We start from the raw sequence: 23,100 nt of genomic DNA, 5'->3' as shown, positions 1-23,100 counted from the left end.
TCGCTCTTTGTTTCTTCTTTTTGCAGGTTTGAGCTCAAGAGAGAAGACGAGATGGGATGGGCCGCGAAGGAGGAAAAAGATGCCGGGTGGGCCTAGGCCCATGCGAGGGTAAAAGAAGAGGAAGGAAGGGGCGGGCCGGGCCATGGGCGGATTCGGCCCGACCTAACCTCTAGGCGTTTTTTTTTTTTTTTTTTTATGTTTTGTTTTGTTTTTCTTTACTCTTTTTTTGTTGTTTCTTTTTTTTTTAGTGACTAATTTCTAATTTTGTACACGATTAAGTCCTAAATAAAATGATGAAATTTAGGTGTCAACAGCTGCCCCTCTTTGTATGGGAGCTCGAAGAGGTTGCATTCAAAGACAGAAGACACCTAAATTATTTGGGCGATAGAGAGACCTTGGGTGCATAGGCACGCGTCAGGTCGACAGAAATGACTCATAACTATGAAAGCGCGTCTTATCAATAAGAGGAAGAAAGACTCCGAGTTACAGATGCCCACCGGGTCATAAGAGGAAGCAGAGGGACTCGGAGCTACGAAAAGCCCACCGGGTCATAAGAAGGGGGTTGAAGGACTCCGGACTACGGAAAGCCCACTGGGTCATAAGAAGGGGATTGAAGGACTCCGGGCTACGAAAAGCCCACCGGGTCATAAGAAGGGGGTTGAAGGACTCTAGGCTAAAACCCACCGGGTTGAAGGACTCCGGTCTACGGAAAGCCCATCGGGTCATAAGAAGGGATTGAAGGACTCGGCTACGGAAAGCCCACCGGGTCATAAGAAGGGGTTGAAGTACTCCGGGCTACGGAAAGCCCACCGAGTCATAAGAAGGGGATTGAAGGATTCCGGGCTACGGAAAGCCCACCGGGTCATAAGAAGGGGTTGAAGGACTCGGCTACGGAAAGCCCACCGGGTCATAAGAAGGGGTTGAAGGACTCCGGGCTACGGAAAGCCCACCGGGTCATAAGAAGGGGATTGAAGGACTAGGGCTACGGAAAGCCCACCGGGTCATAAGAAGGGATTGAAGGACTCGGGCTACGGAAAGCCCACCGGGTCATAAGAAGGGGTTGAAGGACTCCGGGCTACGGAAAGCCCACCGGGTCATAAGAATGGGGTTGAAGGACTCCGGGCTACGGAAAGCCCACCGGGTCATAAGAAGGAGATTGAAGGACTCCGGGCTATGGAAAGCCCACCGGGTCATAAGAAGGGGGTGAAGGAAGACTCCGGGCTACAAAAGCCCACCGGGTCATAAGAAGATGACATGGTTTAAGGTTGACCATGAACCTTGTGGTTTAAGGATAGTCCCACGAACCGTGTGGTTTAGGAAAAACCACTAACCCCGTGGTTTAAGGATGAATCCACTAACCTTGTGGTTTAAGGATAAACCCACGAACCCTGTGTTTTAGGAAAGCCACCAACCCCGTGGTTTAAGGATAAACCCACCAACCATGTGGTTTAAGGATAGACCCACGAACCTTTGGAGATGACATGGTTTAAGGCTGACCATGAACCTTTGGAGATGGCATGGTTTAAGGTTGACCATAAACCTTTGGAGATAGCATGGTTTAAGGTTGACCATGAACCTTTGGAGATAGCATGGTTTAAGGTTGACCATGAACCCTTGGTTTTTAGGGAGGCACCCGCTAACCCTTCGAAAACCGCATGGCTTCACTAAGGAATCTTGTCAAACTCAACTTGAGTGAATTTCATTAGAGATGTCATCAAGAGACGTATTGGTAATATTGTAGCATTAATTGAACAAGCTAATCAAGCTAAGTCCAACTGTTTGGAAAAACATTTGATTTCAATCAGCATTATGTGGCGCAAAGTTGTCATCTTGCTCGTGGAGATACCATTAATCATCAAATTCTCTAAGAGTTAAGCTCTTATCAAGACGGTCACGACTCGTGAAAAAGGTTCATTAAGCATGCCAAACTAGAGCTTCTTAGTCAGAAAGGGCTTTTCACGCACTTTCGATAAAATGGCTACTTGATCCCATTCATTCATGTGGGAGATAATTGGTTGTTGAGGGTATCTCACATAACCCAGATCAAAGGCTTTCAAAAACATTTGCGATGAACATAATATGATCGATCAAAAAGGTCTTTTGAAAGGACCGCAATATAGGCTCGTTTAGGACTTACGCAGAGGAATTATTGCTTTGAGGCCAATAGGGGAACATTTGTTGCTATCTTCGTCGGGTTTACAAGTCGAGAACTTGAAAGATAAGACAAGATAGGATTACTTCCACTTCTTCAAGCAATAGCTTCTTTGTGGCATTCTCATTTTCACTCGAACCATCCCAATCAGAAGAGACTTCGGAAGAGGGTTGTAATGTTGGCTCGGGAAAGGCTTAAAAGGCTTAAAATTCTCAAGGGGGTTTTAAGAGTCAGTGATCATCATAGCATCGTGACCATGTCATTCGATCTTCAAAGGCATTTGGCTTTTGAAACGCTGCACATCTCGAAAGCCCCTTGACTAATCATTTCTACATGGGAGCTTTGCTCTTTTCTCTAATTTCCTTTGCCCCTTGCGATGATGATTTTTTCTTTTTTCACCAGCACTTGGATTTTGATAATTTTTCTTTCACATAAGATACAACCTTTTGGCTCTTTTTCTTGACGGGCATTGGCCTTACTTTTACCAGGCACACTGCTTTTTCATGCCCCGTAATTTGTCAAACTTTTTGCTTTTTGAACTTTTGTAGCTCTTATGACTTTCGAGATGCTTTTCACATTTCCTTGTGATTGTCAATTATATTTGGTCAATTCTTATGCCTTGCCCCAATGAAAGGAGATGATCACCGCTCGGGATTCAGAAATGAATAATCAGGCCCAAATTGGTTATAGCAATGGGTATCAGTATTTGGGTAGAGAAAGAAATGCTCTTCTTCACCTTGGGATGAGTCAAGCTCCGATGAGAATTCCTCTGAAGCTACCACAAGAAGATTGATGTAAGTGAAAGTAATAGAATCTTTCTCAACCTTTCGTTTTACAACACGACCGTAACCTCCTATGTTGCCCCAATGTAGGGTCGTTCTCGATAGGGGTACTTTGAAGGATCATCTTCTTTTTTTCAGCCCAAAGGGGTAACAAGAGATCAGTGCAATGCTTGGGATTGATGAAGGAAACGCCTTTATCATTTCGATCTTTGTGCTCAATGCGAATGAATCATTCGTTCTAAGAGAATGTCTCTTTCACTTAGCTCTCAAAAGTGTTTGAAGGATGTGTTTGGAAATGGCTTGCCTTTCTTCATCCTAAGCACTTCTTGTTTGGCATGGTTAACGTCTCAATCTCACTCTGTCAAGATCATCTGAGTAGATCAATCTCCATAGGAAAATCTGATTTTAAATGAATAATTCATAAGACGAGAACACAATTTTGAGATAAAAGAATACTAAAAAAGTTTGCAGAAATTTTTTCTCTTCTCATTTTTGTGCTTGTCTCTAAGAAAGCGCCAAAGGGTTTTTTTTTTTTTTTGTAATGTAATTTTTTTTTTTGCTTTAAAAAAAATTGAGAAGAATGGTACTTACCTGTGGCATGGCGACTCGGTAACCCTGTAAAGAATGTAAAAGAATATGTTAGCGCAAAGATCTTTAGGGATTGAAATGTTGGAAATGATACATTATTACCCTTCAGTCGCTTTTATCCTTTGAGGGCTATCATCTCTTGGATTCACCCTCGTGGATATTTGGTAACTTGGCATTACCTTTCGCTTACATTTGCCCTTAAGCGTTTGATGTCATCCTATCAAAGGAAAGAAAGAATCATGTTAGAGACGCTATCCAAAATGAGCAATTGGAATCAACACCATTTACCCTTCACATGTTTTCGTTCTTTAGGTATGAATTTTGCTTGAAGTTGCTAGAATTGATTGAAAAATGGCTATGTGGCCCTGATTTTATCCATAAAAAGCACTTATTTATTGTATACAACAATTCACAAAGTTTGATTCCTGTTTTTATTTTTATTTTTTATTTTTTTTAGATGCTCTTTCTGAAGAGATGTTTAGCTGATAAGGAGCTTGAAAATTTTATATATGGATCATGAGATGTGTTTTTCAAGATTTTGCTTTGAAAGGAGAGTGGGTGCTCCTTGTTTCCACATTTGAGGATATTGTTCTTTAGATGCTTTGCCCGTTTATTGTCTTGATGGAAGGCGCTGCTTCTACGGTCAAGGTGCAACATTTTTCCCATTCATCACCCTGCAAGAAGAGGAGATGAAACAAGTTATCTCCATACTTAATTAGGTTCAATTTAGGAACGATACACCCTCCTCGATGAATCTAACAATGTTGTTCCAGCACATTTCATTGGTGGGGAGACGAGAGCTTTTTTCTAAATCAAACATTGCTCTCCCGCTCTTTATTTGACAAACCTTTGTTATGTTCGAATCTATCTTGTATCAAAGAAAAGGACATGTCATTTTTTATGCTAAAGAGAATCAATTTTAGGAACGAGATACATCCTTTTCAAAGTCGGGCGATCAACATCCCCAAATATCTCTAATGGAGGAATGGATAATATTGCCCCTCTGTTTCATTTGAATCTTTCCTTGTTTAAGATGAACAAGACTTAAAAATGCTCCACCGCATTTGTTAGGAACATTACAAAAGTTGACACTCTTGATGTCTCCTTGATAATGGAAAAGAAAACCATGTCAGAAATGGTATCAGAAATTGATGATTGAAATCGATACAGTTTACTCTTCCTTCGATTTCGCCTTTTTGGATGCTTGGCAACTTCCTTCATTTGTCTCATCATGCAGAGTGAATGAAATTGATGGGCTATTATGGTTCCTAAGGCATTTGCAAATAACAAAACTTCCCAGAATGGAATTCAACTTCGCTCCGCCTCTATGGAAAATTGGCGTTGACAATGCCTCAATGCATGCTTGCTTCTCGAGTTCGATGAGCCTAAGAAACTACATGAAGAGAGGGCCCTAAGCAAAGTTTTCTTGAAATTCATTTTGGAAGGTAGACATAAAGGTTCGCTTGAAACATTTCTGAATTTGTTTTTTCTTTTCTTTTGTTTTTCGTTTTTTTTTTTTTTTTTTGTTTTTGGGATGATTTTCACGAAATTGAATTCCATCATAAAAAAATGAGTCACATGATTTACCAAAGCATCAATTGGATTTACTATCAAAACCCAAAATGGAAAACAAGATTCTTAATAAAAACAATGATAAAATGCAAGAAGCTCTTGTATAGATAAGAGTAAAAATCAACTCTCGTTCTAGCCCTAGAATTCGTTTCTCTATGTAGTCAAACACGAGAATGTCATGGAGCATCACGTGTAACCTGCAAAAAGATGACAACGTCAATATGTGAATGAGAGAAAATGATATTTTAATGACGTCACTTCTTACAATAAAATCGAGGCGACGATACATGCCCCACAATCATTATTACAGGACTTTAGTATTTCGCCAAGATTTTATCATAAGAGAAGATATCATTAAAATTATCAATCCACGACCATCAATCGAATGTCCACTTTTATTCCAAAAATTTCGTAATGCAAAAGTGTCTTTGATTTTTGAAAGATTGATTTGTGATTTTACTCCTAGAAAAATGAAGTGATTTCTATTTTGAGGAATTTGTACACAAAATGATTTGCATTATAGTCCCAAAACATGAGAATTAGAAAATTTGATAAAAGAAGCAATTTCAATTTTTGTGCCCCAATATAAAATCACAACTTGAAAGATTTTTTTTATAAATGATTTTAGCCCGTAACTAGAAATTTAAACAAAACCATGTGTTCAACAGGGCCAAATCAAAATGTTTAGAACTTACATTCAAATGCTCACTTGTCAAAAGTGATTGTCAATTTTTCAATCATAAGCTTGCATTACCGAGGGCATTCGATTGATTTCCACAAATTTCAAGATGAAAATGCAATACAAAATGAGCAAATAAAAAGGGAAATGATACTTACAATGGGTGCCGACTTTTGTCTCATGTTTTTTTTTTTTTCAATCACATAGACATGCACATGGAATGTGGTTCGATTTCTACTCTATACGGCCCAAAATGGAGCCATGGGATCACATGACTGAACCAACAAGCCCGTGGCTAGGTCATGTTACCCATGACTCCAGCTTCGTCAAAGAACAGACCCGTGTCGCATGCTCGCAGACCGGGGTGGGTACCTTCGACGTGAAGAAAGAAATTTCGTGGTAGAGATGGGCGACTCGTACTACGTGATTGCAGTCGGAGTGGTATCCATCTCAACACCATCCTAAGTAATCCTATGCGGCCCAAGTCCGACGGCAGGTAGTGTGTGCTATGGTGTAGTGCAATGCCAAAAATGCAGGCATGACAATTTATAGGCAATCATCACTTCATACATAAAAAGTAAACCATACATTCCTACATCTCCCTGCAAGACAAAGGTGAGCAAATACTTCCCCTTATACCTCTCATTCTACAAAAATATTTAACACCTTTAATGTTAGAGACATACGGAATCCTCGCCAAAAAAAAAAAAAAAAAATATATATATATATATATTTTGAACAAGATTAATTTTGGCCTAAGTCCTCTAAGGTTCAAAACCAAGTCCCTAGCGGAGTCGCCAAGCTGTCACGACCTACCCTCGGGGGGAGGGAACGGGTTTAGGGGTATTGCCTAAAGGACGGGCCTAAGGCCCATGATTAGACGCAGGCTCTCCCAAGCTCATACCCCGCGTGACGTTGAGATATTCTTAAGAAATTTTGCATAAAAGGAGTCGCCACTAGCCTATTGGGGGCTAGAAACCAAGTGAGGCATGGGGAGCGTGCCTCACTTCCTACGCAACCAGAGAGTCTAGGATCGGGGACTTGATTACACTAATTAACTAATTAGTGCCATTTCAGTACCTAATCTTGTTCATTTTAAAAGAAAATGATTTTTGTCAAGCAGTCTGGATTGATTTTATATATATCCAATAACATGTGAGGTGATCATACATGTGTACAATCATTAAAATAACAATTAGCAACTAAGAAAAGCGATTAAATAAATTGCATGAAAGAGCAAAAATTCAACACCAACTAAAAGATATATACCAATCCTAACTAAATTAAAGAGAAGCCAAAATCGTATATCAATATTATGCATTCAAAGGCATTTGTCCCTAAGGACAATTGAAACCTTAAGGTAAAGTCCTAAAGGCTTAATCAAACTTAGATATACTTTCGAATTGAAAGGTTTCCTATTTTTAGGAGAAAATTACTCCAAAGATTAATTTCAACCTTTTCAAGGAAATTTTTTTTTTAGATTTTTCTTTTTCCTTTAAAAAAGGAATTTTCGAATTCTCAAAAAAACTGGATTTTCGCAATTTTTATAAATTTTAATTTTAATTTTTTTAAAGAAAATTCGAAATTTTTAAATATTTTCTGGGTTTTTTTAATTTTCGGAATCTTTTTGAATTTTTATAATTTTTAGAAATTTTCGGTTTTTTTCTTTTTGAAAATTTTTTGATATATTTTTAATATTTAATATTATTATATTCGGGAAAACAAGTTTAGACAGGATAAACCCGATCCGACCTACTAGCCCGATCCGACGACCTGAACTTACTCTAAAAAGACAAAACCTATTTAAAAAAAAAAAACATTTTTTTGCCTTTAAAAAAATAATAATATTTTTAAATTTTTTTTTTAATTATTATTTTTGTCTTTTCCCTATTTTGTCTTTTCTACTGCCCTCCCCCTTTCGACGTCTCCTCTGCACAAGCCAACATTTGCTTTCCTTTCTCTTTTTTTTTTTTTTTACTTTTTGCTGCACTTTTACTTCTCTTGCTTTTTCTTTTTTTTTTTGTTTTATTTTTTTTTCCTTTGGTCTTCTCCTCCGCGTGCTTTCTTCTTCGTGCATCTTCTTCTTCCCCGACGTCTTCATGAACCCCTTTCCATCCGACAATTTCCCCCACCAAACCAGTGCCAACGAACGTCATCTCTTGCGAAGGTTCACCGGTGTTTGGACCATTATGGCCCGTTGGTCATACCGCTCGACCGGCGGCGACCGCTGCCGACCACCTTTTCCGACGACCGATAACCCGTTCACCGGAACAAAGAAAACCCTCACTCTCCCGACTACGCATGATTATTTCACGAAGGCCACGCCAAAACACAATAACCATACGAACAAGAAACATGATTCATCAGCTACATATGTAAGCAAGGATCGATTCTAAGCTAAAACAAGAACTGACTTTTCGGATATCTCTGAGGCATTTTGTTGAACAATTGGAGTGTAGTACCAAATTTCAAGGTTTTTTGGCTCAATTGAGCCTTGAACGTGCCTTGGGGGTCTCGAACACAACATACAAGGAACATGGGAACGAAACGCAAGGGCGACGAGGGCCAGAGCTTGCGCGAGCCGGACGGCCGCGAGCTCCAGGCTGGTGCGCCTAAAATGGAACAAGGAGGAGCCGAACCTACCTGGTCAGCTCGAGGATGTCGCCGGGAAGGTCTTCGGACAAGCCCGTGCGTGACTGAACCGCTCACGGTTGCTCGTACCGCTCTCTCAGTTCGCCGGCTCTCTCCGCTCGATTCAACCTTCTCACCCTCGGCCTTTCTCTCTTTCCCTCTTTCGGTTTTTCTTTTTCGGTTTCTCTCTGTCTGTCCGTGCTCCCCTTGGCTCCTCCTCAGTTCTCTCGGTTTCTCACAGTTCCAGAATAAGGGGGTCAAGAAGCGGGATCTCGAGCACTTCTCTTGCTCCAGCTCTCACTCTCCAGGACTTCTCTCGCCCAAGCTCTCTCTCCGTTCTATTCCTTCCTCCCTTTGTGGAGTTCTTATTTCTTTTCTTTTTCTGCAGGTATTCCGAGCGAAGACCTTCTACCGTGCTAGCTGGTCGATCGGTCTACTTCCCTGACCCGCGGATCGCGCCGAAAGCCCTGCCATGCCGATCCTCTGCCTTACCTCCTCTTCCCGTTTCTTTCCTTTTTGCGCTCTTTTGCAGGAACTTGCGCGAAGACTACGGCCAAGCCAGTTGCCGGCCGGGTGCTCCCAACCCGCGGATCATGCCGCTCGCCTGCCCCTTGCGATCTCCTGCTCCTCTTTGTCTCTGCTGCTGTTTCTTCTTTTTTGCAGGTTTGAGCTCAAGAGAGAGAAGACAGATGGGATGGGCCACGAAGGAGGAAAAGATGCTGGGCTGGGCCTAGGCCCATGCGAGGGTAAAAGATGAGGAAGGAAGGGGGCGGGCCGGGCCATGGCTGGATTCGGCCCGACCTAACCTCTAGGCGTTTTTTTTTTTTTTTTAATGTTTTGTTTTGTTTTTCTTTACTTTTTTTGTTTTGTTGTTTCTTTTATTTTAGTGACTAATTTCTAATTTTGTACACGGATTAAGTCCTAAATAAAATGACGAAATTTAGGTGTCAACAAGAGCCTTAGAATGGTAAGTCATTCCCTTTGTTGTATTCTATTTAGGGTTCAGATAAATGGATGAAGTTAAATAGTCGGAAACCAGACATTGGCAGAAGGAGTAGAGAAAGAAAAAGGAAGAAAAAAAATATTTTAAAAGAAAGGTCCACTCCAATGCCAGCTGTGCTACTTGATCGTCGGCATTTACATTAACAATTTTCGATCAAAATTAGAATCAATATGAAAATATTTAAGATTAAATTGACTTAATTAAAAAATTACAATTTTGGTATTTTTGCAAGTATCAACACATATATATGGCCAGTACATGAAAATAATTTTATTTCTTGAATAAACTCACTCTGATGGAACCACCGAAACAAAAAAATAGAGGACAACCGATTTTTCCGATTTCCCTTGCCCAACAAGAAAAGCCATCGTCCAAAAATCAAGTAGAAGACCCACGGGCGATGGGACTAGTGTCCCGCGGAAACGATCAGGTGATCAAACTCCGAGACCACAGATGTACGCTTGTCGTCGGCCCAGTCGAGGTGTAGGCGGAAGAGGCCCGTCTTGGTCGGCCCGTTCGGGTCCATTTTGCGTGGACTGGACCGGGTGGGATGTCCAAAAGTTGGGGAGCAGAAAGTTGGAGGTCGCATACCTTCGGCGTCTGTAGTGCTCGTCCGGCACGTGCGAGACATCGATCGGACATTCCACCTGCCATCATCAGCAAAATGTTCGTCCGACATCCATCGGAAATTTTGGGATGACGCACGTATCGACTTATGGCAAAATTTCGTAGAGCAACAATAGTTATGATAAAGAGAAAAACGACGAAAGGGCTATAATTTTTATACAATACTTAATCGAGTGCTATAACTTTTTTTTTCATCACTTAGGTGTTATATCAAAGTAAAATCAATTACTTATAAATTATTATATGTGAATTTTTTTATTAATTTCCCATTTGATGTAATTAATTTTTAATTTTTTAATTTTTAATTTTCTTTTCTTTTTCTTTTTTTTCTTATTTTCAAGGTTGGCAACTTTTACCGGTTGCGAAACCTCGCCCATATCTAGGTGACGGCTACCTTGCCCTTAGATGCAAAGGCCCTAGGTGAGGGCATCATGACCACAAGTGAAGCCCCGAATGCCCTTGCCAGCGCTCGGTGAGGGTTTCACAATCGGCGACGGTCACCAATGACCCTTGCTAACCCTTAAAAAAGGCAAAGCAAGAAAGAAAAAAATTGTTCAAAAATTGTCCACGTCAAAGTCGGTAAAGCCACGACAGATGTTCGGCTCTATGTTGGACTTTCTAACAAGACAAATCGCCAATGACACTCAAATGATTGATCTTTTAAATTTTTGGTGCTTGAGTGGGCAAAAAAAAATTATTATATTCAAATTAGCACCGTACGAAAGTTATGAAATTTGCGTTATTCTTATCCCACTACAATACAACAAAAATCACTCTCGTAATGGTGGCGACGCCATTTGCCACCACCGGGCAAGCAGCCCCTTGCCCTTTCTTGTAGCGAGGGCTATGACCCTCTCCGATGGCCAAGCGAAAAAAGAAAAAAGATCTACGCACACTTCCAGCTTCCTCCACCATCTTTTTTTTGTATTTTTTATTCTTCTTCTACTCTTTTTGTCGAGTTTTTGTCGTATGACATTCACCAATGCCGCATCATCACCATGAGTCTAAAAAATGAAAAGTTCAGGGAAAAAAAATCCACATAAAATTTCCTTCCATTTAAAACTAACTCGATAACAAAAGTACTCAAACGACAAACTGAAATAAATTTTAAGACATAAGTGATCGAATAAAAAGTTCAAAAATAAAAGCGACCGATCAACATAAGATTTAAGACTTCCGTAGTCATTATTGAATCGAAAAGAAATTGATTCTCTTGAAAATTATTCCTAAGGATTGAGACAATAAGATTCGGTGAAATTATGAGATATTATTTATTTCTTTTTACCGATGGATTGATTCTAAATCGAATTCGAGGGGCTCCTAAAATGACATCAAAGCACCCAACGCACCAAACTCGTCACTGATTTACTAAAACAAAGTGCAAGAGATTTAACTGATATCATCGAGCATCTTAAAAGCACGAAAATGTTCGATTAAGTGAATAATGTAATTATAGCAATGTGCATCAATAATGAAGAGTCGGAGAGAAGCAAAGCTAGTGAATCATTTTATTCTGAAGATAGGATACACAGGGCACAAAGCAATCCTCACATAAGTACATGAATACTCCAAATAGAATATCTCATTAAAGCAATTGAATCCGTCCCCGAAATAACAATTTCGGTGACAATAGTGACCAAACCAACAGTACTTTCCTCCATCCCTGCATCATGTCTCTTCTTCATCACCTCTACTATGAATCCACCACAGAAGATTCGAAATAGAGTTCCCATCATCAAAACCGCTCAAGCTCCTCACTTTTTCCAGCGCACTACTTTGGTCAAAAATCCCTTCCAAGGCACACACAAATCCTCTCCATCCTTCAATTCCCTCCCTGTTCAGTGACGGGTATGTCCAATCCACCAGCTGTTTCGAAAACTGGATATCTGAGAATAGGACCTCAGTGATGGGTGACAGAGGCAAAACCTGAATTCCAAGCCTACAGTCTCTTCGCTCCGCACCGGCAAACCAAAGACCACTGTCCCTTTTGTTAGCCCACAGAACACCCACCACCCTGTTCTCCCTAGTGAAGTCTTCCTCATATAAATTATCGCCTTCTCTAACATGCCACCATGTTTGAGCTGCCTGAATTTCCATTGCAACGAGCGTTGACCCGACGGTGACAAGATGGGTGTCTCCATAGGCTAATCCCATTAAAGCAGCTGAATAGTAAGCATTCACAGCCTCGCTAGTGCTCTCCTGATTCCGCCCATCCCCAAATTCAGTCAATCCACTGGCCCAAGAGTGCAATTTGTACAGGTCGAAGCACCTCAGACGCGGATAATTAGAATTCCATCTTCTCCCCAAGTTCATGAAATCCGCCATCAGTGAATAAGCTTGAGGCCTATACTTCCTTCCCCATGCGGGATCAATCTTTGCAAGGACAGCAATTGCATAAAGGAAGTACCCTAAATGATAGTGATGAGCATTGTACAACCCGAAACCAAGATCTTCACCAGGATTGGTCGATCCTAGCTTGGTGATAATCCCACCCCATTTCGCATCATACAAGAATCCATTACCACTAAAAGTCCCATCCAACCATGGCTCTATGGTGCTCTTCAAATATTTCCCGATGGTCGGGATAACTTCAGGATAACACACCTCCTCAGCAATCAAAGCCAACCTCGCCGCTCTAGCCATCAATTTCCCATAAAAATAAGATGATATTGTCGTTAATGTAGCTGGATTAAGGGACGCCACATCCCTACGGAGGGCTTGAATGATTTCATTGTGTGACTCCTCCCTGATGCCTCTGATTGAATGCCAAGTAACAGAGACAGGATTAGATCTCAACACCCAGGAATCTCCAACCACACCAACAAGATCACCATCGATACTCCTATACTTAAAGTCTTCCAACACAGTGGCACGGCAATCCTCACGAGACAAAAGTCGAACGTGGAGCGGGTGTGCGAGCATGAGCAGATTCCCCCATCCTCTCTTCTCCCATTTGTACTCCAAACAAAATGGCTTAGTCAACACAGCATCACCAGACAGAGCATACGAAGAACTGAACTTATCCAAAACCTCCTCGCTAAATGATCCACCATCGGGCAAATAAGCAATCCTAATAACCCCTGAAAACCTTCCGGAAGTAATTGCATTGAGACTATGACTGAAACTAATTAGTGAGGAAGTGTAAACAAGCCAAGTCTGATTGTTGTTGAGCTTTAAAGTATGCTTGGTGCGACTACTGTTCGAAGATAGCAAGAGGATCGCGTGAATTGTGGAGATCGCAACCTCCGTCCTGCGGTTCACCAAGCAAGTCAAGTAGGGGCTCCCCCTAACAAGGATGAACTTCAGGTTCGAAGCCGCGAAGTCCAGCGTGACGCCGAGGTCGCTGTACGAGGAGATCACGTGCCGCAGAGCCTCTGCAGACGAGCTGCACGCAGCATCGTCGCTTGAGACAGCAGAGATGGTGAGGTCAGCGTTGAAGACTTGGTACAAAGAGGTGGAGGTGGCGACGCAAGAAGGGAACGAGACGGAGACAGAGGATGGGGAGGGCTTGACGAGGTAGGGGTGGATGTACTCGGCTTGGTCGCCATTATTGAGAGCGAAGTTTTGGAAGAAGGAGTTGGTTGGGAGCCGGGCAGAGATGAGGCTCGGTGAGAAGAAGGGTGAAGGATTAGGGAGGAACGGGGACTCGACGCGCGGGAAGACGAAGGGGAACGCCTTCGCCTTTGCCGCCATCGCCTTTGCTGCCGTTGCCTCCGCCGCCTTCACCGACGCCGCCTCTGCCGCTGCTTGCCGCCGCCGCCTTCGCCGACACCGCCTCCACCACCGCCTCCGCTGTCGCCGCCGCCGCCTCCATCGCTGCCGCCTTCGCCTCCGCCGCCTTCACCTCCGCCATCGCTACCTTCGCCTCTGCCGCCTCCACCGCTGCCACCTTCGCCTTTGCCGCCGCCGCTAACACCGCCTTCGCCTCCACCGCCGCCGCCTTCGTCGCCGCCGCCTCCGCCGCCGCCACCTTCTCCTTCGCCACCTTCTCCGCCGCCGCTGCCTTCACCTCCGCCACCGCCGCCTTTGCCTCTGCCGCCACTTGTCTCCGCCGCCTTCACCGATGCCACCTCGCCGCCGTTGATGCCGCCTCCGCCTCCATCGCGCCACCGCCGCCTCGCCGCCGCTGCTGTGTCGCGCCACCGCCTTGCCTTCGCCTCCGCCGCCTTTGCCGCCGCTGCCTCCGCTGCCTTCATCGATGCCGCCTCTACCTGCGCCGCGCCGCCGCCGCGACACCGCCTCCGTCACAGCCTTCCGCGCCGCGCCGCCTCCACCACCGCCGCCTTCGCCTCCGCGCCTTCACCTCCGCCATTGCCGCCTTCACCTCCACCTCCTCCAACGCCGTCGCCTTCGCCTCCACCGCCTCGCCACCCCCTCCGCCTTCGCCTCCGCCACCGCCGCCTTCGCCGCCGCAGCCTCCGTCGCCGCCGCCTTCGTCTTCGCCACATTCGCCGCTGCGCCGCCTCGCCGCCTCCGCCGCTACCTTTGCCTCTCGCCATTGCCGCCTTCACCTCCGCTACCATTGCCTCCGCCGCCTTCACCAAGACGCCACCTCGCCGCCGCCGATGCCACCTCCGCCTCCACCGCCATCGCCGCTGCCTCCACCGTTGCCGCTCTACCGCCGCCCAGCCTTCGCCTCCACCGCCGTTGCTGCCCGCGCCGCCGCCGCCTCGCCACCATCGCCCGCCACCGCCGCTTTGTCGCCGCCTGCCTCGCCTTCGACGCTTCGCCTCCTCCGCCGTCGCTTTCATCGCCGCCCGCCTTCGACGCCTTCGCCTCCGCCGCCGCCGCTTTGTCGCGGCCTCGCCTTCGACCTTCGCCTCCGCTGCCACCGCCTCGCCTTTGCCTTACACGCCTTCGCCTCCTCCGCCGCCGCTTTCATCGCCGCCTCTGCCTTCGACGCCTCCGCCTCCACCGCCGCCACTTTCGTCGCCGCCTCTACCTTCGACGCCTTCGCCTCCGCGCCACCGCCTCGCCTCGCCTTCAACGCTCCTCGCCGCCGCCGCGGCCTCTCGCCGATGCCTTTGCCTCCGCTGCCGCCTTTGCCTTCGACGCCTTCGCCTCCGCGCCGCGGCCTCTCGCCTTCGACGCCTTCGCCTCCGCCCGCCTTCGATGCCTTCGCCTCCTCCACCGCCGCTTTCATCGCCGCCCGCTTCAACGCCTTCGCCTCCGCCGCCGCCACTTTCGTCGTGGCCTCGCTTCGACGCTTCGCCTCCGCTGCCACCGCCTCGCCTCGCCTTCGACGCCTTCGCCTCCTCCGCCGCCGCTTTCGTCGCCGCCTCTGCCTTCGACGCCTTCGCCTCCGCCGCTGCCGCTTTCATCGTCGCCTCTGCCTTCGACGCCTTCGCCTCCGCTGCCACCGCCTCTGCCTTTGCCTTCAACGCCTTCGCCTCCGCCGCCGCGGCCTCTGCCTTCGACGCCTTCGCCTCCGCCGCCGCCGCTTTCGCCTCCGCTACTGCCACCGCCTTCCTGGCCTCCTCCACCACCGACTGGTCGTTTCCCATAGTTGAATTTTCTATTTGTTTGCTGGTTGGCAAGTTGTTACGCGTGTTTAGCAAATATTTCTCTCTTCTTCTTTTTTTTCGATTGAAGATGACTCGCCAGAGAAAGAGGAGAAAAAGAAGGAAATGGATTATTAAAGTGAACTAGGGAAGTCAAACCTGAGGACTGAAAAAAAAAAAACTCTTGTAAGGTATGATTGGGTCGCTATCAAAACACCAAAAACTGATTGCTCGTTGGCTTCTTTCTCGATCCCGATTCAAAGGGTCTACTGTTGATGGGATCTCAAAGGGAACAAGATTTTTATGGGGACGAATTTAATGAAGACTTAGGATGAGGAGAAGGACGATTGAAATGGAGCTAGTGAGTCGATATCGATGTTTTTTTTGTCTTTTTGAGTGGTAAGAGAGAGTTGGAAAGAGATAGGGTTGGAAGTGAAGTTGGGGAAGGGAATGATAAGGCAATTTAAATTGCATTTGGGAATGTGAATTTAGAAAGTAAAGGATCAATGCCAGGGAACTCTTGGAATTCTTCCAAGGCAAGGAAGGGAGAGAGAGAGCTAGTGAATGTGAAGTCATGGAATATGGTGCGGAAGATTGAAAAGATAGGACATACAAACAAAAGAGGAAAGAATCTTGAGGGACCTACTAAACTCAATTCTTAGGATAAAGGCGTGATAAACTTGATTCCTACGATAAAGGCAAAGTGATTCAAAAACAAAGATAATGGAATGACTTTTGGAAGACATTTAGTGCAAGTATTATCTTTGAGAATGTCCAAACTTCAAGAAAATATTTAATGGTATGTGTGCATGATTTCATCCACTGACATGGCGCGCATGTGCCACTCAAATTTTGGCACATGTCCTATGAGTGGGACCTGCTGGAAAATATAAAGGTTTTGTTTCTCGATTGGCTGGCTCGGCTTGGCTCAGTTTGGTGGCAAAAGAAAAAGGGCAAGGTTGTAAACTCCTGCTTGAAAGTTTCTCTCTTCTCACTTCAATTTTCAAGGCTTTTTCTCTCTCTCTCTCAAAGAAGAACAACACTTAACCCAAACGATGTTTCCTCTGTTTTTATTCAAAGCTTTTTTCTCTTTCTTTCTCAGAGAAGAATGACATCAAAACCAAATGATGCTTCCTCTATTTTTCTCCGCGCCTCCCACCTTCTCGGAGCCTTGATCATTGGCATACTTCTCGTTCTCCTTGATTGGGAGGTTGAAGAACACCTCCCCACCCTTCTTGACACACTCGATTAGGTCATCGGGGATCCCGTGGTTGACAAGGTGCATGATGCCCCAGTCAGGCTTAAAACAAGACCTCAAAACCATCGTATCAGACCTACGAAATCACCACAAGCTTGAACAGGTCAATTTTGACTTAGAAATAAATTGGTGAAGGTGTTCTTGGATTGGATTTTAATATTATTCGAGGAACCATAAATTAGGTCATCATACATAGTGAATTTTTTGTTGTATTAAAAGGATAACTAGATCTCGAATTCATATGAGACAAAATCCACTATAAGATATGTGTTCACCCTTGGTAGAGATGATGTAACTTTGAAATCAGCCAAACAAAATTATGGAAGAAAATCCTACTAAACCAAAATTTGACTTAATTGAAGTAGATGATCTATTTGATCACTTAATTTTCACAACATTAAATATGAGGTCATCATTGAGGACTTCATATATGGAATCGAAGCATTTGATATATTTTTAGTCTTTCGAGGCCAATGTTCTTGTGTCAATTATGACATGTTTTTTTTCCATGTTTTTCTTTTAAGCCCCATTAGAGTTAAAGCTCCGACAGCAATGGCAGGCGCACGCCATACGTCTCAAGAAGCGAAGGTTGTGGGTTTTGATTTATTTTACAAAAAATATACGTATGAATTTATTTAAAATCATACCCTAATAAATATTAAATCACTCACCAAAATTTATATTGATCGATTAGAATAAGAGCTTTTTTTATCATGAATGAAAATAAAATATAATGTAACAGCTTAGTGCATCTAAATATGACCTACACCGAATATTTACATGAATTAAATATTAGAATAAGAGAAGATTAAAAATATTTTTTTATCATATTAATTATATGAAAGGAAACAAATAGAGCCTTAGAATGGTAAGTCATTCCCTTTGTTGCATTCCATTTAGGGTTCAAAGAAATGGATGAAGTTAAATTGTCGGCAACCAGCCATTGGCAGAAGGAGTAGAGAAAGAAAAAGGAAGAAAAAAAATCAAAAAATATAATTTAAAAAAAAAAAGGTCCACTCTAATGCGAGCTGCGCTACATGATCGCTGGCATCCACATTAACAATTTTCGATCAAAATTGGAATCAATATGAAAATGTTTAAGATTAAATTGATTAAATTGAAATATTACTATTTTGATATTATTTTTTCCACGTGCAAGGACACATATTTATGGCCAGTACATGAAAGTAATTTTATTTCTTGAATAAACTCGCTCTGATGGAACCACCGAAACAAAATAAATAAATAAATAAATAAAATAGAGGACAACCAATTTTTTCGATTTCCCTTGCCCAACAAGAAAAGCCATCGTCCAAACATCAGGTAGAAGACCAGCGGGCGATGGAACTAGCGTCCCGCGGAAACGATCAGGTGATCAAACTCTAGACCTTGGATGTCCGCTTGTGGTTGGGCCAGTCGAGGTGTGGGCTGAAGAGGCCCATCTTGGTCGGCCCGTTCGGGTCCATTTTGCGTGGACTAGACCAGGTGGGATGTCCAAAAGTTGGGGAGCAGAAAGTTGGAGGTCGCATACCTCCGGCGCCTGTAGTGCTCGTCCGGCACGTGCGAGACATCGATCGGACATTCCACCAGCCATCATCAGGAAAATGTTCGTCCGACATCGATCGGATATTTTGGGATGACGCACATATCAACTTATGGCAAAATTTCTTCGAGCAACGATAAGTTATGATAAGGAGAAAAATGACGAAAGGGCTATAATTTTTATACGATACTTATTTGAGTGCGATAACTTTTTTTTTGTTACTTAGGTGTCATATCAAAATAAAATCGACTATTTATAAATTATTATATGTGGATATTTTTTTATTAATTTCCCGTTTGATGTAGATTTTTTTTTTAATTTTTAATTTTCTTTTTCTTTTTTCATTTTTTCAAGGTTGGCAACCTTTGCCAGTTGTGTTGCAAAACCCTCGTCCATATCTAGGTGAGGGCTACCTTGCCCTCAGACGCAAAGGCCCTAAGTGAGGGCATCATGGCCATAGGTGAAGCCCCGAATACCCTTGCCAGCGCTCGGCGAGGGTTTCACAACGGGCGATGATCACCAATGACCATTGCTCACCCTTAAAAAAGGCAAAGAAAGAAGGAAAAAGTTATTTAAAGATTATCTAAAGATTATTCATGTCAAAGTTGGCAAAGCCACGATGGATGTCCCGTTCCACGTTGGATTTTCCAACAAGATAAATCGCCAATGGCATTTAAATGATCGATTTTTAAAATTTTTGATACTTGAGTGGGCCAAAAAAAAAAAATTATTATATTCAAATGAGCATTGAATGAAAATTATGAAACTTGTGTTATTCTTATTCCGCTACAATACAACAAAAATCACTCTCGTAATGGTGGCGACACCATTTGCCACCACCGGACAAGCAGCCCCTTGCCCTTTCTTGCAGCGAGGGCTATGACCCTCTCCGATGGCCAAGCGAAAAAATAAAAAAGATCTACGCACACTTCCAGCTTCCTCCACCATCTTTTTTATTTTTTTATTCTTCTTCTATTCTTTTTGTCGAGTTTTTGTCGTATGACATTCACCAATGCCGCATCATCACCATGAGTCTAAAAATGAAAAGTTCAGGAAAAATAAAATTCACATAAAGTTTCATTCCATTTAAATCTAACTCGATAACAAAAGTACTCAAACAGCAAACTGGAATAAATTTTAAGACATAAGAATAAAAGTGACTAATCAACATAAGATTTAAGACTTTTTGTAGTCATTATTGAATCGAAAAGAAATGGATTCTATTGAAAATTATACCCAAGGCTAGAGACAATAAGATTCGGTGAAATTATGAGATATTATTTATTTATTTTTACCAATGGATCGATTCTAAATCGAATTCGAGGGGCTCCCTAAAGTGGCATCAAAGCGCACAATGCACCGAACTCGTCACTGATTTATTGGAACAAAGTGCAAGAGATTTAACTGATATCAGCGAGCTTCTTAAAAGCACGAAAATGTTCGATTAAGTGAATAATGTAATTGTACCGATGTGCTTCAATAATGAAGGGTCACAGAAAGAAGCAAAGCTAGTGAATCATTTTATTCTGAAGATAGGATACATAGGGCACAAAGCAATCCTCACATAAGTACATGAATATAGGATACACAGGGCACAAAGCAATCCTCACATAAGTACATGAATACTCCAAATAGAATATCTCATTAAAGCAATTGAATCCGTCCCCAAAATAACGATTTCGGTGACAATAGTGACCAAACCAACAGTACTTTCCTCCATCCCTGCATCATGTCTCTTCTTCATCACCTCTACTATGAATCCACCACAGAAGATTCGAAATAGAGTTCCCATCATCAAAACCGCTCAAGCTCCTCACTTTTTCCATCGCGCTACCTTGGTCAAAAATCCCTTCCAAGGCACACACAAATCCTCTTCATCCTTCAATTCCCTCCCTGTTTAGTGCCGGGTATGTCCAATCCACCAGCTGTTTCGAAAACTGGATATCTGAGAATAGAACCTCAGTAATGCGCGACAGAGGCAAAACCTGAATTCCAAGCCTACAATCTCTCTGCTCTGCACCGGCAAACCAAAGACCATTGTCCCTTTTGTTAGCCCACATAACACCCACCACCTTGTTCTCCCTAGTGAAGTCTTCCTCATATAAATTATCGCCTTCTCTAACATGCCACCATGTTTGAGCTGCTTGTATTTCCATTGCAGCGAGCGTCGACCCGACAGCAACAAGATGGGTTTCTCCATAGGCTAATTCCATTAAAGCAGCTGAATAGTAAGCATTCACAGCCTCTCTTGTGCTCTCCTGATTACACCCATCCGCAAATTCAGTCAATCCACCGGCCCAAGAGTGCAATTTGTACAAGTCGAAGCACCTCAGACGCGGATAATTGGAATTCAATCTTCTCCCCAAGTTCATGAAATCCGCCATCAGTGAATAAGCTTGAGGCCTATACTTCCTTCCCCATGTGGGATCAATCTTTGCAAGAACAGCAATTGCATAAAGGAAGTACCCTAAATGATAGTGATGAGCATTGTACAACCCGAAACCAAGATCTTAGGATTGGTCGATCCTAGCTTGGTAATAATCCCACCCCATTTCGCATCATACAAAAATCCATTACCACTAAAAGTCCCATCCAACCATGGCTCTATGGTGCTCTTCAAATATTTCCCGATGGTCGGGATAACTTCAGGATAACACACCTCCTCAGCAATCAAAGCCAACCTCGCCACTCTGGCAAGAAATTTCCCATAAAAATAAGATGATTTTGCCATTATTACAGCTGGGTTAAGGGACACCACATCCCTACGGAGGCCTTGACTGATTTCATTGTGTGACTCCTCCTTGATGCCTCTGATTGAATGCCAAGTAACAGAGACAGGATTAGATCTCAATACCCAAGAATCTCCAGCCACGCAAACAAGATCACCATTGATACTCCTATACTTAAAATCCTCCAACACAGTGACATGGAAATCCTCACGAGACAAAAGTCGAACATGCAGCGGGTGTGCGAGCATGAGCAGATTCCCCCATCCTCTCTTCTCCCATTTGTACTCCAAGAAAAATGGCCTAGTCAACACTGCATCAGCAGAAAGAGCATACGAAGAACTGAACTTATCCAAAACCTCCTCACTAAATGATCCACCGTCGGGCAAATAAGCAATCCTAATAACCCCCGAAAACCTTCCGGAAGTAATTGCATTGAGACTGTGACTGAAACTGATCGAGGAGGAAGTGTAAACAAGCCAAGTCTGATTGTTGTTGAGCTTCAAAGTATGCTTGGTGCGGCTACTGTTCAAAGATAGTGAGAGGATCGCATGAATCGTGGAGATCGCAACCTCAGTCCCACGGTTGACCAAGCAGGTCAAGCAGGGGCTCCCCCTAACGAGGATGAACTTTAGGTTCGAAGCCGCGAAGTCCAACGTGACGTCGAGGTCGCTGTACGAGGAGATAATGTACCGTAAAGCCTCCGGAGACGAGCCATGCGCAGCATCGTCGCTTGAGATGGCAGAGATGGTGAGGTCAGCATTGAAGACTTGGTACAAAGAGGTGGAGGTGGCGACGCGAGAAGGGAACGAGACGGAGACAGAAGACGGGGAGGGCTTGACGAGGTAGGGGTGGATGTACTCGGCTTGGTCGCCATTGTTGAGAGAGAAGTTTTGGAAGAAGGAGTTGGTCGGGAGCGGGGCAGAGAGGAGGCTCGGTGAGAAGAAGGGTGAAGGATTAGGGAGGAACGGGGACTCGACACGCGGGAAGACAAAGGGGAACGTGTGACATCCGGTTTTTCGCCAGACTTCGAATACATGACGGTCCGTGACGGTCGGCGAATTTGTCGTCAGATTGCGTCGTTGGCGCCACTTTCAGTCGCCATTTCACCATTACCATTAGCAAACCGAGACATCACGTTTTATGATGATCATACAACGTACCCTGGTAGTCACGTCTTTGTTGTGTCGTGACAATCCAATCACCATGAGACTTAACGTCTCATCAGAAAATTCGTACCTCTCTAGCTGAATGGCCATGCATTTGCGCCCCTTCCTTTCTTCGGCAAAGCCATTCCCGATTACTAATACACTGATGAAGGAGCACCGAAGATAGACCACCACGAGTTGCCCATCTCCTCACATGCATGAAGACCGAAGACCCCAAATTCCCCATGCCATGCAATCACGTACGCTGCTCTCTCCATGCAACGTGCATTCGGCAGTCAACCCAAGGGAGATGGTTGACCGAAGTTTGGCCAGCAACGGTCACGTTGCTTCACGCTCGGCTGCCAGCAAAATTTCCAGACCCCGGCATGCGGAAGACACGACTTCTCCAGCTGCCACTCATTTCAACAGCCACCGAGGGTCTCAATTGTTGACCGGCGTTGTCAACAAAACCAGCGACAGAAGCAGCGAGCGAGAGAGAGAGAGAGAAACCGCTCTCTCACTCCACCACCGCCGGCTTTGCCCCTCGAGCGCGCTCCTTGCTGCTGTCGACCGCCGCATCACCGGCCTCCTCACCGCGCCCTGAGACTTCCTCATCGTGGTCAGGTCACCCAGAGCCGACCACAGCCAGCCCCGACGCCACCAACCTTCTTCGTCACCGTCCGATTCATCTCAACCATACCACAGCCTGCAGCTCAAGGTTCCTCCCGTCATTAACGCCGCCAAATCGAAGGCAAGTTAATATCTACTAACCTAGATTACGTTGAGGTGATCGTAGCTCGGTGAAACATACTCCGTAGAAGATTTGTAAACTAGTATTTGATCCATGATGGTTATGTGAATTAGTGAGTTCGGATGTCGTTGAATTATCA

General features: G+C 44.1%; 1 protein-coding gene and 1 pseudogene across 1 annotated transcript; both read right to left on the bottom strand.

Annotated features, from left to right (window-relative positions):
* Window positions 1-11,562: 11,562 nt before the first annotated feature.
* On the bottom strand, window positions 11,563-13,776 carry LOC120288176 (probable endo-1,3(4)-beta-glucanase ARB_01444). The gene has a single exon (XM_039301659.1). The coding sequence runs from the start codon at window positions 13,725-13,727 to the stop codon at window positions 11,703-11,705; it is 2,025 nt and encodes a 674-aa protein (XP_039157593.1). The 5' UTR covers window positions 13,728-13,776; the 3' UTR covers window positions 11,563-11,702.
* Window positions 13,777-19,947: 6,171 nt separating this feature from the next.
* Window positions 19,948-22,321, bottom strand: LOC104420719 (annotated as a pseudogene).
* Window positions 22,322-23,100: the final 779 nt, after the last annotated feature.

Source organism: Eucalyptus grandis, chromosome 9, assembly GCF_016545825.1.
Source record: "Eucalyptus grandis isolate ANBG69807.140 chromosome 9, ASM1654582v1, whole genome shotgun sequence".
Lineage (NCBI taxonomy): Eukaryota > Viridiplantae > Streptophyta > Magnoliopsida > Myrtales > Myrtaceae > Eucalyptus > Eucalyptus grandis.
Note: the sequence above shows the minus strand (reverse complement) of the source record. Positions and strands in the feature narration are given on the sequence as shown.